This window comes from Vigna umbellata, chromosome 1 (assembly GCF_029865625.1).
Source record: "Vigna umbellata cultivar VRB3 chromosome 1, Vumbellata_1.0, whole genome shotgun sequence".
In the NCBI taxonomy this organism is placed as follows: Eukaryota; Viridiplantae; Streptophyta; class Magnoliopsida; order Fabales; family Fabaceae; genus Vigna; species Vigna umbellata.
In genome coordinates, this window is record NC_142165.1 from 97,346,297 (window position 1) to 97,368,919 (window position 22,623).

Sequence of the window (22,623 nt, forward strand, 5' to 3'; positions counted from 1 at the left end):
AAGTCAAATAGAGTTATAGAAAAAATGGAAATGTCGGTATAAATCAAATCAAACTCAGTCCATTAAGAGTTTGATTCACCAGATAAAAAAATAAAGAAAAAAAGCATTTGATGGAGCCCAACATAATTATAGAAAATGGGATCGGAGAAATATATATTCAGTAAATCTTCATCTTCTTCTCCTCTCTCCAATTCTACTTCTTCAATTCTTTATTTTTTTTAAATCAAAATATTCCAATTCATTTTCTTCCTTCTATTTTAGTTTTTTTTTCACCACCAATCGGAACATGTATTCCAACCACCCCATGCTCCACCATGGGCAACACCACATACTTTCAACATACTTGCACACATTAAAAATTAATTTTTGAGGCAATTTATTAAAAAATTATATAAATGTCATGAATCCAATCCATAACACTGTTTTACCTAAAATCTTGAAATATTAGACTTTTTCTTGTATAATATTTAACTTTATTATTTTTATCCAATATAAAACTTAAATTCTTACTTTAGTTTAACTTACAACAAAATTTTTAAGGTTTTATAATCAATTTTAGATTAAATTACCTTAAGAAAATAGAAATATAAAATTTCACAAAATTTTATAAAATTTAAAATTTCGCAATTGAAAAACAACGTTTTAGTTACGAGTGATAATTTCTTTTTACCAGTTTATCAGTTTATCTTTTAATAAAAACAAAAATAAAATCATGAGATATATATAAAAGAAATTAAATATTAAAGTAAATGAAAAATTAACGAAATTACTTTAACTAAAAAAATAGAAGACATCATACATAAACTCGATTAAATAAAAAAAAATTCTATATATTCAACAAAAAATACAAAAAAAAAAAGTGTGACAAAATATGAATATAAAGAGTTATATACTTTCAAAATACTAATATGAATAGTTATATAAAAAAAATGTTGACAAAATACTGATATGTTAAGCACCATTATTCAGAACCAAATTGATTAAAAAAATCGATCAAAAAGTTGATAATTAACTAAAATTGATTTTTTTTAAATTTGGATCGGTTTAAATATATTTTTACTGGAACTAAGTGATTCAGTTCAATTTGTGGATTAATATTTTAGAACCAATTAAAATTTATTATATTTATATATTATTTCACTCGTATACTGAGAGATGTACGTACGATAAGAAAATTTAGCGTGTCTAAGTGATTAATATATGAATAAGTTATACTAGTAGTTTTGAAAAAAAAAATACTAAAACAAAATATTGTAAAAAGGAAATCATATATAAAGATAGACACAGAAGAGTTGTGAATATAAGTGTGAGTTCAAGTCTCACGTTTGATAAAAATGAGAAAGTAAAGCAATATATAAAAATGAAAGACCCATTAATCTATTGTCTTAAGATTTTTGGTAAAGAGTGGCGTCGATCCCTTATATAATTGACTCCGATATTATTGGTGTTTGTGTAACCCACGTGAAACCTCCTCCTCCATAAAGTTATTTTTGATAATAATTTTATTCATCATTAGATAACATTAAATAAAATAAATAAAACAAGACCAATCTAATGGTATAAAATTATACAATAAAATCATAAAATTAATCCAAAACCAAACTATACAAATCTGTTTAAATTGGTTTGAAGTGTTGTCTACCTTCAAACCAAATCCCTATAATTATTATGTTTTATACGAGAGTCAAACCACTCTTGGAAACAGGATGAGTGTTTGAATGAATTTATCTTACATGGGATGTTAAAATTTACCATTTTAGAAAAAGAAAAAGAAAAGATATATAAAAATAGAAAAATACAGTGGAGTCGTATCCTACATGTATGTATTGTAAGATAAAAGGGCAAAAGTGACCCTACGTTGAGGAATCATGTGATGTTGGTGACAGCATGTGTGCATGGCTGGTGAAGGTTACAGCTTGATAGCAGCTGATGCATCCTTTAGAACCGGCAACCCTAGCACTTCACACGCCTTCCCTCTCTCTTTTCAACCATTATCACTGCATGCATGCATACCAAGTTTAATTTAGTTATTAATCAAGGATTACGATCTGGATTAAGTAATATAATGTTAGTTTTGTAAGCTAAAAGTAGTGGTTAATCAGGACTGAAAGAAGGCAATTATAAGAATTTGACAATAAAGGGTTGTTGGTGAGAACTCTTTATCTGAGGGTCTATTTAGATTTCTTCATATGGATGATACATGGAGACAACTACCACTTCATGTCATTGTTTTTATTCTTTCTTCTCTATCATTTCACAACCAAATTCTACTCAATAAAATTATCTGCATTCAGATGACTTCACATGCCGGAGTAGGTACGATAGTAACTGCTAAGCAAACTAAACTCTAGCTACAGAGATAGAAATAAAGAAATATATATATATATATATATATATATGTATGATTGATGATTTCATGTCATAAAAACTAAATAAAAATATATATGTCCTATAATACGTGTTGTCAAAATATATGATATTGAAAGATGTCCATAAATGATCACTCACTTAACCTTCCTCTCTACAAGTATAAGCAAATAAATAATCAACAATTTAAAGTTTTTTAGCCGTACAAAATATGTATTATTGGTAATACTTAATTGTGTTATCTTGGAAATTTATGAAACTTAGACACATTGTCTGACACGTATCAAACAGCACGATACAATATTTGTATGATACAGGTACTGATAAAGTGTCTAATTTGAAATATGGTTTTTTTTTTTTAATTGAGATGATTCTAATACAATGTTAATAACCACAAATTTAATGATTATTTTTAAAAAATAATTATAAACTTGTAAATTTATTACATAAGTTTATTATGATTATAAAATAAGGAACAAATTTTATATGTTCATTAATTTTTGCTTTTTAAATATTAGATGAATAGATTAGATTTATTTTTGTGTCAGTTGACAATGGGCTAATTGACAGTTTGCAATTATACGTTGTGTCCCGTATTTTATATTTTTTTAATTTAATCATATCTGTGTATGTTTACGTCGTATTAGACTTCGTAAATGGAAACTAAAGTTAAAGCATAATTAAATTAGGAATTGAAAGTTTGAAGGATATGTAAATATGCCATATACCAATCAAATATTGTACTTGAAAGATAGATTTCATTGTTGAAACAAAAAATTACATTGAAAATTAACTTAAAACTTCTTAACCAAATTCGGAACCAAACAAGTAATAAAGTTTATTTTAATTTTATAAACGTAATATATATTTATCTCAAAAATATACAATAAAACAATAAACACACAAAAATAACATAAAAAGATTGTGTCAATGGAAGTGATTGCTGCAGCTTGATATTAAATCTATTCCTTTTATACATATGATCCACGTACTTAAGGTCATACATAAGTAGAATCTTACACACATATGTCTATAAAACAAAAGACTAGAAAAGAAACAAAAAAAATTTAGACAAAATCAATGGAGTTTTTATATTAGCATAAGCTTTTTGGAGTATTTAATTTTTGGTAAACTCTTTTCTCCATATCATCTATCATTGCGTGCAAACGTTGTAAAAGAAGAGAAAAATTAAGTAAAAACCCGAGTTGATTCTTTGAGTTGTATGTTCAAGATTTATCATTAAAAGAGAATTAAGGATTTCTTGGTACACTGATTTCTCGAACTAGGTCAAGAAATAAGTTTCTATAGAGTTAAAAAATAGACAGAGGTTAGAGAAACTAGACTTCTCATTCTAAAATTAAGCCTCTTATTTTAATGGTTGTTGAGGTTTTCCCTTTGAGAAATTCTTAATTTAGTTTAAAGGTTCTTTTAAACTTAAACCATGTTTTAATCATAAAACTATTTATAAAATAAATAAAAATATAAAATTTTATTTATACTTAATTTCATAATACTAATAATAATAATTGTATTATTTTTTATAATTATAAAAAAGTAAACACGTTGTTTTCACTAATTTTAGTACATTTTATGGATTCGTGGCATGTGGGTTATCTGTCTGAGGGAATACAAAATCCCCCAAGGTTCCGACAGATTATGTAATGGCAAACAAAGAACAGCGTGTGGTTGTTGGATCGGAACACGACTAATGACAATGTTTATCCAAATTGTTATGTTTTTCTCCTTTAAATGGGCTCCAACTTGTCCTTTTTTTTTCCTTTTTATTATTTTAACTGGCTTCAATGGGCCCAAATTCTTATTATTTCATCAGACATGACAAAGCCTTTCCAGTGATTTCTTATTGGATCATTACTCACAAAGTGTGGGGAAGAACTGGACCCTCCTATTCAGGGTTTTTTATATTTGTTTTATCTTTGTCAAATAATGTTTTTCCATATCAATTAGATTTCCCATTATATTAATTTTAGTGATACTGTTGGAAACTTTGGATGGAATAGGTTGGGTAAAGATGGTTTCTTTCAGTTTGGAGTTTAATGTGATTGAAAATCAAACTTGACACAGGGTGCACTGGAAATTGGATAATGGAAATGTAAAATGGACTCCAATTTTTTATTTTCTTTTTCTTTTTCATTTAATATTTTTAACTTAAATATTATAGTTTAACCCTTTATGTATAGTGATGTAAAACTGCTATTATCCACTGATTAGATCATAATTCCTTAAACAAAATTTAAGTTTACTTTTTGTATATAGAAAACATGATTAGAGAAAAAAACGCGCACAAAAGAGGTAGGTGATCAAATTCTCTCTGAGATTAATTATGATAAAATTAAAAATTAAATATTCTTTCGTTCCCAAATTGTTTTATTGTATTTTGTTTATAAATGGAATTATGTATTTATTTTGTTTCCTTATGTAAAGTATACTTTCTACCAAACATTTTTGTACTTTATGAAAATTATGCAAAACACTGTCTTCAACAATCATGTAAAGAGGTTATATTATAGTTTATTATAGAACTCTTTTTATTACCTAAAAAACACTATATGTGTGGTTTGCTAGGAAGATGTTTTATATTATTTTCATAAAATTTAGAGATAAAATAAGTATATATTCTAGTTTGAGCATGAAACAAATTTTTTTAAAATAATTTGAGAACTAAAACTATATTTAATTCTAAATTTAATATATTATTTTACATTTATAATATAAGAGGAAAAATATTTCATGTGTGTCGTAAGTACACTGAATACCTTACTAGGAAGACACCACCAATAAAATCCGAACTAAAATCACATAAAAGATTATTTCTTTCTTATATATATAACATTGTTATACTTAAATTCCATAACAAGAAATCATAAATATATATATATATAAATTTGCATTGGTTAGGCTTCTCTAGACTGTTATCGATGCTGATGCCTGGCAATTACATCGTCGAATTAAAATAACAATATTCTGTAGCTTCTAAACAAGGAAAAAATAAATGTTCTGATTTTACCGCGGATTAACTTGCAATCCTCTTAACCCATAACAATGAACTTAAATTTTTTAACAGTATCGATTACTCGAAAATTCAACTCGTTATTACAGAATACAACTATCTTTAGGAACAGGGTTCGAAATTTGACCTATCATAAACATCTCTTCTAATGTCCAAGCAATATTCTGTATGTATTAAAAGATTTGAAGGCTTGTATTTGAAAAATGGAAATGAAAATGTGGTTTCTGGGATATCCACGATTCATGTGTTTGCCGAAGATGATGTTTAAGAATAAGCTGATAGATGCAGCCATCGGTAAGTGGATGTTTAAGAAACCTTTACACGGGAGTGATTCCTCAAATTCTCCCTGTTGTTCGTTTTCTTTCTTTCTTTTCCTAAAATAGCGAATCCCTAAAAATGACCTCATTTACTTAATAACAATCGCAAGCATTTAATTGCATTTTAAATCGAACAAAAATTGTACTTGTCCATCATTCCCAACATATCCAGCAATTGTATGTATACAAGTCTGCCTGTACAGTAAAGCAATTCACCAGCACCAACACTCTTGGATGCATTCCTCCGCAGCAATAAGAACAAAGGAAGAGAAAAAAAAAGTGTAGTTGTGTGTGTATGTATGGAAAGACAGCATATAGGAGGTAAAAATGTTAGGAGAAGAGAGTGCAGAGGTTGTAGCCAGAGATTAAGGAGCTAATAGCAAAGGCAATGAAAGCAAGAAAGGCCAACGCAATCGAAGCACTGGCCATCTCAGTGAAGTCGTCTTTTCCCCAATTTGATTGCCAGTCATCTACGCGTGTGGCTGCAGAAGATGCAGACGATATCAGAAGATACGCCAGAACCTGCCCATCACAACACATTTTAATGTCACCCACATTCAACAAACAATTTCAGCCCAAAAACATAAATTCAACCGTTTTGAGACTTGCCTGATCCATGAAGAAATCAAAGTGGTAACGCAGGTGGTGATTCATTATGCTTCTCCCTGCCACTACTTGATATGCCAGATCACAGCTTTGAAACGCTGCGTATACAAATGCGATAACATTCACCGATAAACAATACCTGCCATAAAAAACCCGGTTCCCAATTTCAACAGAGTCGCCTAAAGTAAATGACCATACATATTTAATAAAGGTTTCACGAAATTATTTACGACAATTGATAATGCGTTGACCCAAATAACAGAAAAATAAACAAAACAGAAACCAAGTGATCCAAAGAAGGATAAAGAAACACAAAAGAAAAAATAAAAAACCTTAAACCTGTATTCCTTGTAGCGATCAAAAGAGTCGCCGCTCCAACCACGGGTCTTGTCCGCGGCCATAACCGAAAAAGAAATCAGACACAGCACCACCTCGCTCAACCTGAACCCTAACGCCACCTTTTTCAGCATAACCTCTCTTTTCGGCACTGCAAGGGAAGGGGGCGGCGCCGCTCTTGTCCTGCCGCGGTGGGCCGCGGCTGGCGAGCGAGGCTCCGGGCGCGCGGGACGGGTGACCACGACCTCCGGCAGTTCATTGGGCGGTGGGTTGCGGTGTTCAGACTCGGTGGCGGGGGGCGCTGCCTGGGCGAACTGCGTGGAAGTCTCGACGATGACGATGGCCCTGGAGTTGTCTCGGTGGTCATTTATCGGCGAATTTTCGGGCGAGTGGAAGGGGTCGCCGTTGTCGGAGAGCGGGGAGGATCGGAAGCGGAGAGGGGAATGAGGCGATTCGAAGTGGGCGGAGGGGTCGGAGTTCTTCATAGAGGGCACGGCGTTGGTGAAAAGGGTGGTGGCGGAATTTAAAGAGGAAAAAAAATGGGAATAAAGGAGAAGAGTGTTTGGGTGGGAGAAAGTGGAAAGAAAGTGAAAAACGAAGTAGGGGACTAGGCATTTTTCCGCTACGGGGTTTTCTGTGGGACCCTGCCACGTGGGTTCGATTCTTCAAAATTCGTTTCGCGTTTTCTTTAAGCATTGAGATATCGCCACGTAGGATCATCGTACGGCCTGCTATGTGTTTTTATTCTTGGAGTGCATAGAGGAAAAGTGTGGGTTCTGTACGAGATACAAGCTCTGTTGAATTTTGGTAATTATTAATTCGGGTTTTATTCGTACCTGCACTTCCGGTTACTTGGCAGTTCCAGCTTACTTGACTTATTGAACATCGTTGTTTCCTCTTTTCATATTTTTGTTCTTTTCTAAGAATATATATATTTTTTTATTTACATGGAATATATAAGGTTTATATTTTATAGTATTCTTTTAGAAAGACAATTTCCTTACATGTGAAAGAAAAATAATGTTTACGGTTCAAGATATGTTGAGTTAAATATTCAAATGTATAATAACTATAAGAATTTAATATGTTTTTTGTATTTAAATTATTTTTAAAGATTATATTTTATCTTTAAACTAAACTGTATGTTTATTTCATTAATAGTATATAGAGATAGTATACTTCATTTTTAAACTGTTATATAAAAAACATTCTATATTCAGTTTGTTTGAAGAAAGTCTTACATTATTTTTATAAAATATATGGACGAAAAATAAAATTGATTTCGAAATAAAATATATACTTTTAGAATAATTTAAGGATAAAACTTTCATTACAAATTATCACACGGCTAGTTTTAAATATATGATACTTTGAAGTAATTTTCTTAATTTTTCTTATAACATCTATTATAATTCAAACACAATGAAGAATTATGGAATTTTGATTTATTTTATTGTGTTACGTTATTTTTTAGATTTTCTTAAAATTTATATTTTATTTAATTTTTTGTAAGTAATACTTTTTTAAAATATAGAAATATTTTTTACTTGACCTGAAAATAATTTAATGGAATAAAAGTTTTATAGAACTCAAATCAAGTTTAAAATTCATGATTATATGTTCTTAATATAATTTTAACTAACTCATATAAATAGTAACATAATTTTAACTTAGTTGTAAGCTAGATGACATTAGTAGCTACCAGTAATATAGTTATTAATTTTTATAATAAAAGTGTCCGACCACAGAAATGATGACATCAGCGCTTGTCATTTAAAAAAGGTTTCATCAATTAACTTTATGATAACGAGGTTTAACAGTTAGCATAAAAATAAGTTCACTCTAATTGAAATTTAAATGATAATAAGAAAGAAAAACAAAAGGTTGAAATCTAAGTGGGTCCAATCCACATAGCTACAAGCTTGTAGAAAAGAGAAAAAATATCGCATTTCTTTGATGACTGAGCTATCTTGAGTGTGGAAAAGGCACAGATTCCTTCACACACTTCAACCAAACGCTTATTAACAATGTTCCTCCCACGCGTCTTAATGACAATGATTTAGACAAAAGTACTATGGAAACTTAACTCCATTGACATGAAAATTGTCTTACTCATCTCAAAACACCTTTTATCACTTCGCCCAACCGCCAAAAGCACGTATAGGTTCGTAGAAGAATCTACTTCCAATGACCATGAAAGGCATCTTTCCCCCACAATTATCTTCATCCACCACATCATGCGACCATACGTACTATTAATATCATATTCTTTCCTTTATGAGAGAGCATAAGATCAAACACATAACTTTCACTATTATTTCCTCTCTTTGATGAAAAAAGAATCACCACCATGTACCAAAAGAGTGTCTCGGTGAGTGTAATTAAAAAAGCTTATGTTTACATGTCTGAAAATTATAGATCCTGAAAATTTCAGATAAATAGAATTTTAAACTTATGTGAATCAATATTTAAAATCTATTTACTTTTGTCATATCAATTAGTGATAATAAATTATTAATTAAATTAAAAAATTATTAACTATGTTTTTAGTTATGATATTTGACACAATTGATTTTCAAAATTTAATACATTTTGATTCTTAAACTTTAAAAATGAATATATATAATTCTTTTAACTCAATTACCTTACATTCTTTTAACATATCAAACGTGTTTTATGCTAATATTTGAGTTATATACATTGTTTGACACATTCTCGCTTCAATATATACTAGAAAACGCGTTTAACATATTAAAATAATTTAACGTAATTAAATTAAAAAAACTATATTAATTCATATTTATAAGTTTAGAAATCAAAATATGTCAAAGTTTTGGACATACACAAATTTCAATTTCATATCAAAATTTAGAGACTAAAAATATATTTAACCCTTAAAACAAATACAAAATATTCATATATATATATATATATATATATATATATATATATATATATATATATATATATTGTATTTGTACCGTACGATTGTTCGATCAGTCATGGACCGAACAGTCGACCATCTAACAACAAAGCGACCGGAGAAACTAATCGATTGGACCATAAACCAGATTAGTTATCTGAAGTAATTAGGTTAACCTTAATTCAAGTTATCATGAGCCGTAATTGGACCAGCTCTAATCAGAAGTCCATTACGAAATTTATAAATACAAATCTAATATTAAGGTAGTTGGTTATTTTTTACTACGCATTAACTGTTAAATTGTCTAGACAAATATTAACTTGAGCGTTAGTGTTTCCTGCAGATCTTCGATCGACCCAAACAACATTATAGAAAATTAAGAACAAAAACGGTGACCTAAATTTGGAGTGAAAAATAAATTATGTGATAACCTCAATCTTACAAATCGAAAGAGTATTATATATATATATATATATATATATATATATATATATATATATCAAACTTAATTTATGGAGATCAAAATTTCAGTAATTAGTTATCTTATAATCATCAAGAATGGTTTATAAAAAAGTTACGTAGATTTATCCTTTATAACATGTATTGTTGTACAATACGTATAATTATATTTATCTTCATCTGATGTTTTGAACGGGGCGTTTGAATCTAGAGTAGAATCATGTGTCCTAAATGGACTTTGGAAAGTTGAACTTTGATATACATTAATTTAAGTGAACTTATGAGTGATTCCGATCGTCTGGCATCTTATTATAACTGAACTTTCTTAAAAAGGCCAAAACACTGTAAAGAAAAAGTGGCACTTAAGTACTTTGACAACTGAGTAAAGATTTTACTGAAGCAACAACAAAAAATATTAAATGTTTGCATTACTACAACAATGACTTTAATGAAACTAATAATAATTTGATATTGATTGGAGTTTCCAGAGATCTCTGGTCTCTTAAGAGCAATAATTTTTATATTTTGATAGAACATGATAACTAACTTTATTCCATGTTTATATATAATCACATTTACACAAAAATATTAGAAGTCTTATACCTTAATTTTGACTTTAATCATCACTTATAGTTTGAGCTAATTCATTATTTAGCCTCACCAACTTTGGAAATTGGGCTTTAGTCCAAAATAACTACCTACCAGCCTACCTACACACAACTATCAAAATTCATAACAGCCATTATTAGATTTTCGTGCTAAAACAAAAAGAGACTTGGCATGTTTAGCCAATTTTACCTCCAACAAATATTTTAGGATGACAATTTTGAAACATTAAGAGATCACCCGTAAACTCGAAATAAAAAGTTCCCAGTCAGATATTGGGATCTCAAAGGGAAAAAGAAGCTTCCCTAATGCAAAAGCATGTCCCACATTCACAAATGTTCATTGATTCAATGAAACAGTCATTCTTACAGAGGACAAGTTTATTCCAAAAAAAGGAATTTTGGCACATTTGTGACAAAATAAATTCTTAAAATACATACACTTCACAATTTCATTACAACTAAAATTTGCAAGTACTCCTAAACAACTGTTTTTGGAGTTTGCCAACAAACATCCACGTTTTTTAGTTAGAATACGTTAACAAAATACAACTAACAATTATCTCAATATACTCACTGTAATTTGCTAACATATTCAGATTAAAAACAATAAAATGTACGTTAGCAAAATCATTAAAATATACTTTTTTTCTTTACAAATTACTAAACATGAAAGAAAACTACACATTTGCTGCTCTAATCTATGTTAGGCAAAATCGTATATTTTGATTTGTCCTACAACTCCATGTCGCCCCGACACGAGGCTGACCCAATTCTTTATGGATCAAACGTGAAATTTCTTGTTAGAATGTGGACCATTTTAACACGGACCGGATTTGAATATGCATTCTTCACCTTCTCTAGAACGGGTTAGAAATATAACAGGAATTCAAAAGCAAACCTAACTTTGTGCAGAGGAAAGTCTTACAGTGACAGGCACGCATTCGACAGAAGAGACGTGGTCTCCAGATGATGTATTGTGAGTCACAATTGATACAAAACCGTTCTCAACATTGTCCAGAGAATTATCTATGTCACCAACAGGGCCAGCAATTTCAGCACGGACAGGACGCAGAAGACCCTGCAATCTTAACCGGTAACTTTGAGTAGATGGTTGGCCTCTCACATAACTGGTTGTTGTCACAACGCTTGCTGAAGATCGCTCAGGCTCTGCTGGGAGATTGGATAGTGCACTAAGATCAAGGTTTGGAAATACTGAGCAACGACACCGAGGACATTTCACATTCAGCCTAAGCCACTCATCAATGCATTCAACATGAAAATTGTGAGCACAAGGCAAGCCTCGAACCTGCATTAAAGTTTGAAACTAATTTTTAGTTGTTTTTTACAATACACTTTGCATCTCAACTTTATTAAAAATGTAAGGATCAAAGCATTCAATAGGTTATACAAGGAGAGCATTTTGCAGTAATGGATAGCAAGAAGCAAAAGCTGTGACCTTCTTGCCTCCCTTGATTAGGAAAAGGTATACCTCATTCCCTACATAGAACTCTTCTAAGCAGATGGGACATTCACTGCAATCGGTAGGAACAGCCTTTAACCTGAACTTTGGGAGTTCCTGAATTAAAGCTTCAACTGCTTCTCTCTGCACCCAATCCAGAAAAGAAATCTAATTATCAGTAGTGAAACTAACAATATATATACCAAAAGAATCATTAAGAGATAAATGTTGGGCCTAAAACCCTGTTAGTGTATCAGAGAAGAAAGAAAGCTCCTAAATGTAATTAAGGGAGGAAGTCTAATAGAATGGGTTGTTATTACACATTGGGAGTTTGTTGGAACAGTTAGGCAAAGGAATAAATATACTGTTGTGAGAAGAGGGGAGGAGGATCCTTGATTCTTTTGTAAATAGGAAAGGTTGTCCTGTGTTGAAGGAGACAAGCTCCTTCTGTAAGTGTTGTATGTTCTTCATCAATAATACTAAGAGTACCATCTTTGGGTTCTGATTTCCCAAACCCTGTTCTCTTTTCTTCTCTATTTCCCATTTTTTGCATGCTGTGAAAGAGGATTCCTAACTATATATATATATATATATATATATATAGACACAGTAATAAATAACGTACACATTGTCCAAAAACATAAAAGAGATGGTAGGAGCCTAATACTCAAAAATTGAAGCCATATATTCCATTAACTAAAATGTGGCAAACTGACCGTTCTAATATGAAATTAGTAACACTATAGCATCAGTTGAAACTACCTGAGCTGGAGTTAGGTAAAGTCCTGGATGATATGCCGCAGCATCTTGCACCATGCCCCTTGTTTCTTGACCAGCAGCTTCGAATGCCCAATCAGGCACTCGGATCATGTCAACCAGAACCTAACAAAAAGAAAGGGGAAATTTTTACCATCTAATAATTGTGAAGTATGGATAATCCAAGAGTTACGTATATACATTTAGACTGCTAAGATATTACAACTCACATTCAATCAACCCAGTATATATAAATCTTTGAAATAAGAAGAAATAGAAATAGAAGAGTTGCAATACTTCTAGAAAGAACCCATCAATATAAGTACGAAAACTATTAATATTGTAGGCCGGTGATAAATTTTTGAACGATGAATCAAGAGGAAGTGGTTACTTTAAACTTGACATTTAGAGACAAATTTGAAAACAAATGATTTATACTTAAAATGGGAGTAAGACAAAGTATATGCATTGCAAATTTAGCTAGAGTAGATGACGCGAAAAAATAAAAAAAAGGTAGCAAAAGAGAATATGTTAAGATGGATGTGTGGCCACAAAAAAGATAATAGGAAATTGGTTAAGGTAGTTTGGACACACATAAAGGTCACTGGAAGCTCAGGTGAGGAGAGTAGTTAGCATGATTTCTACTCTTGTGATAAGGAGAGAGATCAAGCTCATAGAAGGAAGTTGCTAAGAGGGATCATCTTGGAAGTTTTGGTCTTTAACTGAGCAAAATGACACCTTGTAATAGTGAGATAAGGATTTTATTGGGAACTGGAAATCACACAACAGACATAGAGGATACTTAGTGTTCATTCTCTATTCATGATACCTACCAATACAATATTTTTGGGAGGGTAAAAAAAGAAAAATACCAATGAAATGGAAGAGAATATTACAACCACATGCAAATTCTGTTACCAGAGGAAGGGACTGTCTTGGTAACAGTGAGAATAAGAACACTGATATATACAGGAATAATTAACAGAACAACCAACCATAAAGCTGAACAGTAAAAAAAAGGACAATTCAATTAATAATCTGGAAAATGTACACAAAACAAAATAATCAAACATATCAGTAAGCAGTTTCCTATATGTAAATGCTAGATTCGCCTAACTTCATAATCAAACTATGACAAGGTTCACAATCAAAACACTACTAGAATTAGAACGAAGCAATATGGACTCCTACATTCAAGTGTTTTTATTATAAAAGGTTGCATCAGATGATTAGCTAGCTTCAATGGTATGTCAGATTACATGCTATTCCAAACTCAACAAATAAGTGATTGTGTCAACTACAAATTCAGGGTAAACTTAAACATATTCCCTAACTCCTTTTCCTTGCAAAGAGGAAAAACACAAGGAAATTTTTTCCTAGGTTATTCAGATTGTGTAGAAACACTCGTATTTGGTGCCAAACACCGGTATCCTCAACAGACATAGCTAACGTAGTAACATATGCTGAGTAAGAAGCATACCCCATATTCAGATACAGGGATACCCTGTTGAGCACGCAGTAGATGTGCTTGTCTTCGTGTCAACCACTGCAAAAGAGTTAAGCAAACCACAATGAGAACAGTGACTAACCTAAATATGAAACAATGAAGGACAATAGTAGTTTTCAGATATTTCTTGTTCATGGGTTGTTCAGAATAGCAGCAGTAGAACAAGCAGAACGAAAAGACTTTGAACACAAACAAACCATCAAAACATAAAATGAGAAGAGTAGCAATAGAACACTACCACCTTTCCCAGAGACATGCCAGCAATGCAGAGGAGTCCACAGTAACTAAAAAGTAACCAGATGAGAAAGCCCCATTTTTGACCATCTTCAGGCAACTGCAGGTAAATTATTTGCATTATGTATCACGAGCTTGTTAACAAGAGTACAGGGAAGATTAAACAAGAATAAAACATACACAGTTCTTTGCACTGCTGAACCACAGGGTACCAATTACAGTCCAAGCCCACAGAAATGGATAGAGAAGCAACACAAGGATTGAAAGGACAACTACTCTTCCACAGAAACGAGCATATCTCTGCTGCCACCCAAAATCTCTAGAAACATACAAGGGGGAGCAGCCATAACAGCACAATGGAATTAGAACCGAAATTTGATGAATTAAAACATCAGTTGACTTCGTTTCTTAGATACAACACAAAAACTCAGAACCATTTTAATTGAGTTTGATAATATTATGAAATCAAAGTAAGTCACCAAAGCAAATGATCAAAATAATTTTGCTTTTGATAATATTGTCTTTCAAGATTTAACATTTTAGTTTTGGCATGTGAACTTGGGAATGTAACATTCTTATGTTTGTTATGAGTTTTAAAAATGTATTCCCAAGTATTGTTCATGCCTGGGAAAGTAACAATACCTCCTTTTACATTATTTTTACTCGTATGGAGAAGGATGAGAAAGTTAAATAATTTGCATAGCAATATGGGATGTTATTTGCTAACTCAGCTATAAATTCTATTTCCACTCTTATTCTTTATTATAATCATTTTGAATGTTAAAACTATTCCTAAAATATTAAGTTTAATAAAGTGTATTTTTTAAATGTACCCAGGAAAATCATTCCTGGTCATAATATTCTTGAGAATGAAATCTTTGGGAATGTGAGACTTGGTTGGACGAATTTCTCCATAATGACTTCTACAAGAGAAAAATAAGAAAAAAATAAAATTGACTTTTCCATAAGTTAAAAGTAGCATATGCATAAGTCAAATTGTAGAAACTATCTCATAATTTTTCCAATTTTTATTTTATCTTTCGTATAAGCTAATTTTAACTTTGTAGAAGTCAATATCATTTTTTTTTCTTCTAGAGATCGTTATAAAGAAGCTCATTCAAACAAACTCATATATTTAAATAAAAACCGCACAAGAAATTAAGTGGAAAACAAACCCAGGAAACTTCATTTTCCATTACAGATGAAAATAAACTTTCATAAAACCACAGGACATTAATACTTTCCACCCATAAACTTTTAAGTCCTTGCGCGAGTCTCACAAAACAATACTATGAGACATCATTATACAGTTTGAACATCCTTTACAAAAGAGCAATATAAAACAAGATGGTGACCTACTGAACTGTTTTTCACCATCAATCCATCCATTTATGACCAAAATCAAGATATTTGTGTTTTTTGCATATGCAGGAAGCTTTCTAAGTTTTCTCAGCCTGCCTAAAACTTTTTTACTATTTTGAAAAGTTAAAACTTGATTTATTTTTACTGAAGTTACAAATTTTGGTACCCGTCATGTTCATTTTCATTTCATGCCAAACGGAAGTGTCTGCAAGGTGTTATAGTTGTATCCAGCCACGTACTTAACATGAAAAAGCCAAGAAACATCGTTTTTACTACAACACCATAATAGTGTGTCAACACTTGCCATTGATGGGTGTTGGTATCGAATGTGATTTAGTATAAACACATTTCAAACACCAAACTTGGCGACACCCTCAACAAGCAGTGTTGATGCTACATAGTCATGAGCACATTAGTTGCATTGCATGGATAGATTTCATCGACAACATCCACACGTTGTAAGTTGGCAATCAACATGCGTACAAGTATTTTAAGTTACGAGGCTGTAACAACACAGTTTCCAATGCATTACTTATTATTAACTAGAATTTATTGGAAATCACAAAATTTTGGATGAAACTCATTAATTAGGGAGTGAATAAACATTACTTCGGGAGTTTTAGTACATTTCGACCAATAAAAGGGTATTTGACGTTGTGATGTTATTGCATGCTTAGATATGGCAAAATTTAAATTACGAACTAAAAGAAACATACAAGAATGGTGAAATCCCCAACCTTATTAATCATACTCTGATTTCAAAAAGTATATTAACGCAATCAACCAATGTAGATGGAAGAAAACAGCTTATAATTTTTTATTAAATAGTCAATAGTGGCATTAGTGTTTATGGATGGAAGGTCTTACAAACCCATTCCCGCAGCAAGCCCGTTATCAACAAACATCAAGAGCCGGAAAACAAACACAGTAGTGTAGTCGACCTGAACACCAATAAAAGAAAGGAAAGGGGTCATCTATGAACAACCTTAGCCATATGAAAAAAATAGAAACATAGGGACCTTAAAAGGAAAGCTCACCACAATCCATATGTGCAACGGATAGGCACAAGAATGATACCGCTTCCAATTAATTGCGACAATAACTCTAGAAGTAGAGAGGTTAAAGAATACATACACACACATACAATTAACTTTTATGCCAGAACGGGTAAATTGAGTAGCATAAATTTAGTATTTCTGAAAACACTGATTCAGCTAAAGTTAGAAAGAATGATGAGGCGAATGGAAATGCAGAACAGCAGCAAAATTAGGTAAATCGAGAAAGTGCTTGTGAAAGGATACACACTGGTGGCGAGCATAGACAAAAAAAAGCCATCGTACCTGCAAGGAAGGAGTTACATTCAATCAGAATCGGAATAAAAGAGAAGCGATCTTGGAATTGAATCCAACAATAGTGAGGGAAGCCAACCACTTGAAGTCCACGCCTCTGATAGCCATGGGAATTGATAAAGGGAAACCCTAGAAGAGAGAAACGGGTGGTACTGAAGAATCGTGCTTAAGCAGCGTTAAAATGCATAAATCGAAGGCGGGTGGGAATCGGAATCAGAACGGAATGCATAAGAAGGTGAAGTTAGGGAAAAGATGAGAGTGAAGTGAAGGATGGGAAAAAGAGAATGACACAGTAAAAAATAAATAAATAGAAGTGTGTGGTTGTGTGAGAGGATGAACTAACAAAACAGGGTACCGCACCGCCAACGGCAAGTTGACTTATGCAAATTATATATTTTGTTTGTGTGAGCGACTTGTTGCACACTGCATTTCTTCCAGTTAAAAAGTGTCACTGTCCCCTGCTTCCAGAACCACACACCTTTACTTTCTTTCACTTTTCTTCGCTCTTCCTTTAGATTTCACCATTTTATCAACCAATTTCATGAATATATAATTATTTTGTTTTACATTTTATGATGTGTGCCATGTAAGATCAACTAATATGAAGAACTGTTTAGATTAATTCAAATAAAATATATATATATATATATAGATATATATATATATATAGATAGATATATATATATATATAGATAGATATATATTGAATATTTTGTATAACGTAAAAAATGTTGGAGATAATGTTTAAAGAAAGTAGTTAGGGTTAAAATGTCATAACATATTAATGTAATGTCACTTAAGTCGTTGATATAGATGGTTATCATTGATTAATGTTCATTTTCTACGTCAGATTCTGTAGAAATTTCTATTGATAAAATATGCAAGGATTTCAATCAATAAAGTTACATTAAATAACTGTATAACTGTTGTAATTAAGAATGATCCTCCCTTTACCACTCATATTTTGTCTACACCTTCTCAATTTTTTTTAAATTATAAATTTACTCTTTTTACTTTTTACTTTTATTTTTTACTTTTTAAAATCCTAATTTCAATCCTCTTACATTTTTATTTTTCCTTTCACTCCTAGCAACAAGCCTTCACTCCCTCTAGCGTCACTTTCTCTTTTTCTCTTAATTTTCACTTCCATTAAACAACATTTTCCATTTTTTTTAAATTCCACGATATTCACCGAAAACCTAGTGATCATCGAAGAGAAGTTCAGCTCCTGCGACCTAAAGAGTTTGGTTTACAACGATAAGAGTTATCTCTTAGTGGTTAAGAGTTTCAAGTTTAAGCATAAATTTTCAAGTTTAGTTATTTAAAGACAAGAAAGTAGGGAATGAATTTTTAGCATATTATATTATTGAATTATGATACTTCAAAATTCATCAGAAGTTATAAATGTTTTAAATTTATATCATGCATAATTTGCTTTTTCTGTTAAATTTTGTATTAACGGAAGTGAAAATGAAGAGAAAGAGAGAAAATGACACTGAGGGAGAAGAGACGAGGGCTTGTTGCTGAGAGTGAAAAGAAAAGTGTAAGTGATAGGGGATTGGGATTGTGATTGGGATTAAGGTTTTAAAAAATAAAAAGTAAAAAGAATAAATTTAGAATTTTAAAAAAATTAGGGAGGTGTAAAGAGAAGATGAGGTGATGGAGGAAGCATGACTCTGTAATTAATTGGGTGGCTGTCAGCATATAGTCTTTGGGCCGTTTCTTCCTGAACCCCTTAATTTGTTCCCGCACCTCTTTACATTTTGAAATTTTAATTTATTTTCCTTTATTTTGAAATATACCATTCGAAACATATAATTCAGAATGTAAAATTTTTATTTCAAATTATACGATGTAAAATGAAAAATAAAAATATATTTCAGAATTTAGAACAAATTTTACTTTTATAATTGTACAATCTAAAATATATATTTTTATTTTAAATTTTAGATTGTATATTCTATAACATAAAAAGGATTGGAGATGAACGGAGGATTTGATGGAAGCAGAGAAAAGGACTACGGTGGGGTGGAGAAAGAAGGAACCAACCAATGAAGGTTAAACTTGTTTTGAAATAACAACTTTGTTCCTACTATTGACATAACATTTTTTTTACTAAAATAATTTTTTCTTTAAAAGTGTTTAATCAATCATACCTAAAGTCCTTCTACATCGTTTTTTCTAAATAAATAAAACTACCTTTTTCAAACTATCAATTTATTATTATCTATATCTATATATACAAAAAAAAAAATCTTTTGATATATAATTCATATTCCTATTTTACTTGTTACAGTAATAATTATTGTTAAGTGGATTTTTAAGAATAATCTCTATTTTAAAATTTGTTGAATAAATTTATCACATATTCACTTTGTTTTTTTTTCATCGTTTGTAAAAATATATTTAATTTTGTTGACTAATAAAAATTTACTTGGATATTAAATTACTCAATTTACAAATATTAACGATCTATGTAATAGTACAAATATTTGAAGAATAATGCTAACGAGTGCTTTAAGGAAACTGTTTAAGGTATAATTAATGATCATTTATCACTACATTTATGTTGAAATCTGAAATAGTTAACTCACTAATTAAAATATGACATTGTTTAAGATATAACTAATGATCATTCATTCCACTACACTTACGTTGAAATATGAAATAATTAACTTTACTAACTAAAACAATATAAATTCATATAGCATATTTTCTCTAAAGACAATTTTTTTTTTTTGGTTTTTTATTCCTACAGTCGTTTACTAAAAAAAACAAACACTTTAAAATTTCTAACATCTTTACCAATACGCAAACAAAAACTTGAATATTGTCTCTTAGTGAAAGCTTGAAAGGTGAAAGCTTAAAACACTTGAAAGGTACATTCTTCCAATTTTGCAAAACACAATCTCTTTAAAATTTCCGGCCTTTTTCAAATTCTTTTGTGATGGAAAGATTCCACTTTGTTTTATAGAAAAATTTCCATTTCTTCGTATTGCTTTCTACCACTTATTTAAATTAATTTTTCTTATTTACTTTTAATATGCGTGAATGATAAATGGGATATAAATTTTTATATGAATTTCGGGTGTGGGGTTGATAATTATTGTCAAACACTTCTTTACATTTTTCTTCTCGTCAGCTTATGTTATCTTGAATATATTTAGTCCAATTTTTTTATGTTATCGATGTTTGCAATCCAAACTGCATGAGGTGGGTATCTGTCAAAGACACTCTGAAGCTAAAGTCACTATTCTGATTGATTGGGTGTCACAATAAAATTTTAAATTCACAATAAATGCAATCATCTACCTTATATCTCAGACTTTATTTTTAGGTTTCGAGATGGATTTATGATTAACAGAGTTGTAATCTCGATCTAATACATAATAAGTAAAAATTACCAATAAACTTGATTAGATGTTATACTTAAGATGGCATAGTATTTAAGATCGCTCAACTATCTTATTCTCTAACTGGACAATTATTCGTACATCTGTACGGTAAAATATACATCAAATCAATGACAACTAGATATCATTTATAGATAAATTTTTCTTCCAAAGCAAAAACTACGTCAATGATTATTTAGGTCATGTGAGAATTAACTATCAACTTTTGTAAAAATAAAACTACATTATTAGTTATTCTTAACCAGATTTGCATGGCCCATACTTCAAAAATGTGGTTACAAGAGTTTCTTCTTCCACCTTTATATATTTCTCTGTCTTTTTAAAAATATGAAAATTAAAAGTTATTTTCTTATTACATAATTTATAAATTTGTTGGGTTGTAAAAATAACTTTTGAATTATGTAATTTAGAAGAGAAAATGATTGAGATTTTTTTTTTTAATTATTGTACCAGTAGGGACCAGACGCCAGATAGGCCGGACGTCTGCACTGGACCAAATACGTTCCTCTTTGGTTCGTCATCGAAGGTTCGACGCAACAAACTGGACGGCCAGGCGTCCGAGATCATGCGACCTTACCCCATCATCCGGATATACTAAAAGGCCGGCTGGACATGCCGTTTGCTACACATGCCGCTTATGGGGCTCGGCTCGTTCATAAGTCGAATCTCAGGAGACCGACCGACCATACCACTAATTAACCAGGTTTAAGGTAAGTTGAGGTTAAGAGCTATTGGGCTGAATTTGGGCCGTGATTAACTTTTCACTAATCCCAAGTCATAACGAAAACTATAAATACAGATCCAGGGTGAGTGGTAGATAGGTTGCATTTACTGCACATTTATTACTGTTCGATAGAAAAACACCATTGCTCTCAACTGACTTTGGCATCGGAGAATCTTTCGCAGGTCTCCCACCCGCGGATTGAGGAAGAAATTGAGGAGCAAGTACGGAGAACCGGACACACGAAGTACGACTGGAGGAGGACGTAGAGACATCGGACGACACAACCCTACACATCCGAAACAATTATACAATCCAAAAATTATTTATCATTCAAATTTCTTAACCTGAAATTCATATTTACCTTTCAGTTTGTATAATTTTGAAAGATTTTGTTTTTAAAAATAACTTTCAGATTATACAATAAAAAGTCATTTTTTACTTCTTAATTCTGCAATTCGAAAAGAGAAAAATTATAATTGTTTAAATTTGGAGGTGTCGAAAGAAATAGACGGAGGTGGAGCGGTCTCTCTATCAATTTAAGGTCTTTCTGTTCGTTTTCTTCTATCTTCTCCTGAGCTTCTACTCTCTTTCTTTTTTTTCTTTATTATTCTTCCTCGAGATCTGATTTCAATTCCCATTTTATATTATATTTTGTTTACTGGTGATTTTATTCAGTAAAAATTGTCTTTCAAATTTATTAAAATGATCAAATTGATTAAAATTTTTATTTGGGTTAGCTTTAAGTCTTCTAGCATGGATAACACTCTTTCATTATAATTTGATTTAGTTCATGGTTTAATATATAATAATTTCTTTATCAATTATAGTTCCTACTAAAAATTTAACTCATAAACTTAGTTTTGATATTAATTATAGTAGATAGTTAAAATATATAAGGCTCAAATATAAAAAAAAAAAACTATAACTTGGTCAATCTGATTTATGCATAGGAATGTTTCTTTCTTATATCACCCCACATTTTCTCCTCAGCACCCTCACATTTTCTAAACATTTCAAAACTATTATTTACATTTTAAAAAATTTTACACTCTACTTTTTTTTTCAACGAATTTCGAATTTCGTTGAAGAAAAAAATCTTCAATAAATTTCAAAATCTGTTAAAAAATTCTTAAAGTCTTTAAAGAATTTCAAAATTTGTTAAAGATTTCGAAAAA

At 30.9% G+C, this 22,623-nt stretch overlaps 2 protein-coding genes across 3 annotated transcripts; both read right to left on the minus strand.

Annotated features, from left to right (window-relative positions):
* Positions 1 to 5,800: 5,800 nt before the first annotated feature.
* LOC124830317 (CASP-like protein 4A2) lies at positions 5,801 to 7,241 on the minus strand. Its single transcript, XM_047303993.2, has 3 exons — positions 6,658 to 7,241; positions 6,322 to 6,457; positions 5,801 to 6,234 (listed from the first exon to the last, which is right to left on the minus strand). The coding sequence occupies exons 1-3, from the start codon at positions 7,137 to 7,139 to the stop codon at positions 6,043 to 6,045; spliced, it is 810 nt and encodes a 269-aa protein (XP_047159949.1). The 5' UTR covers positions 7,140 to 7,241; the 3' UTR covers positions 5,801 to 6,042.
* A 3,947-nt stretch (positions 7,242 to 11,188) lies between these two features.
* On the minus strand, positions 11,189 to 17,693 carry LOC124830318 (E3 ubiquitin-protein ligase SIS3). 2 transcript variants are annotated; one of them, XM_047303995.2, is made up of 10 exons: positions 17,391 to 17,693; positions 17,264 to 17,302; positions 17,000 to 17,066; positions 16,830 to 16,903; positions 14,781 to 14,919; positions 14,605 to 14,700; positions 14,340 to 14,405; positions 12,866 to 12,985; positions 12,134 to 12,247; positions 11,189 to 11,950 (listed from the first exon to the last, which is right to left on the minus strand). In XM_047303995.2, exons 1-10 carry the CDS (start codon positions 17,417 to 17,419, stop codon positions 11,543 to 11,545), a joined length of 1,152 nt encoding a protein of 383 aa, XP_047159951.2. In that variant the 5' UTR covers positions 17,420 to 17,693; the 3' UTR covers positions 11,189 to 11,542. The 2 variants fall into 2 exon arrangements, with proteins under 2 accessions (XP_047159951.2, XP_047159952.2); XM_047303996.2 differs by having other exon boundaries at positions 14,608 to 14,700; positions 17,391 to 17,690.
* Positions 17,694 to 22,623: the final 4,930 nt, after the last annotated feature.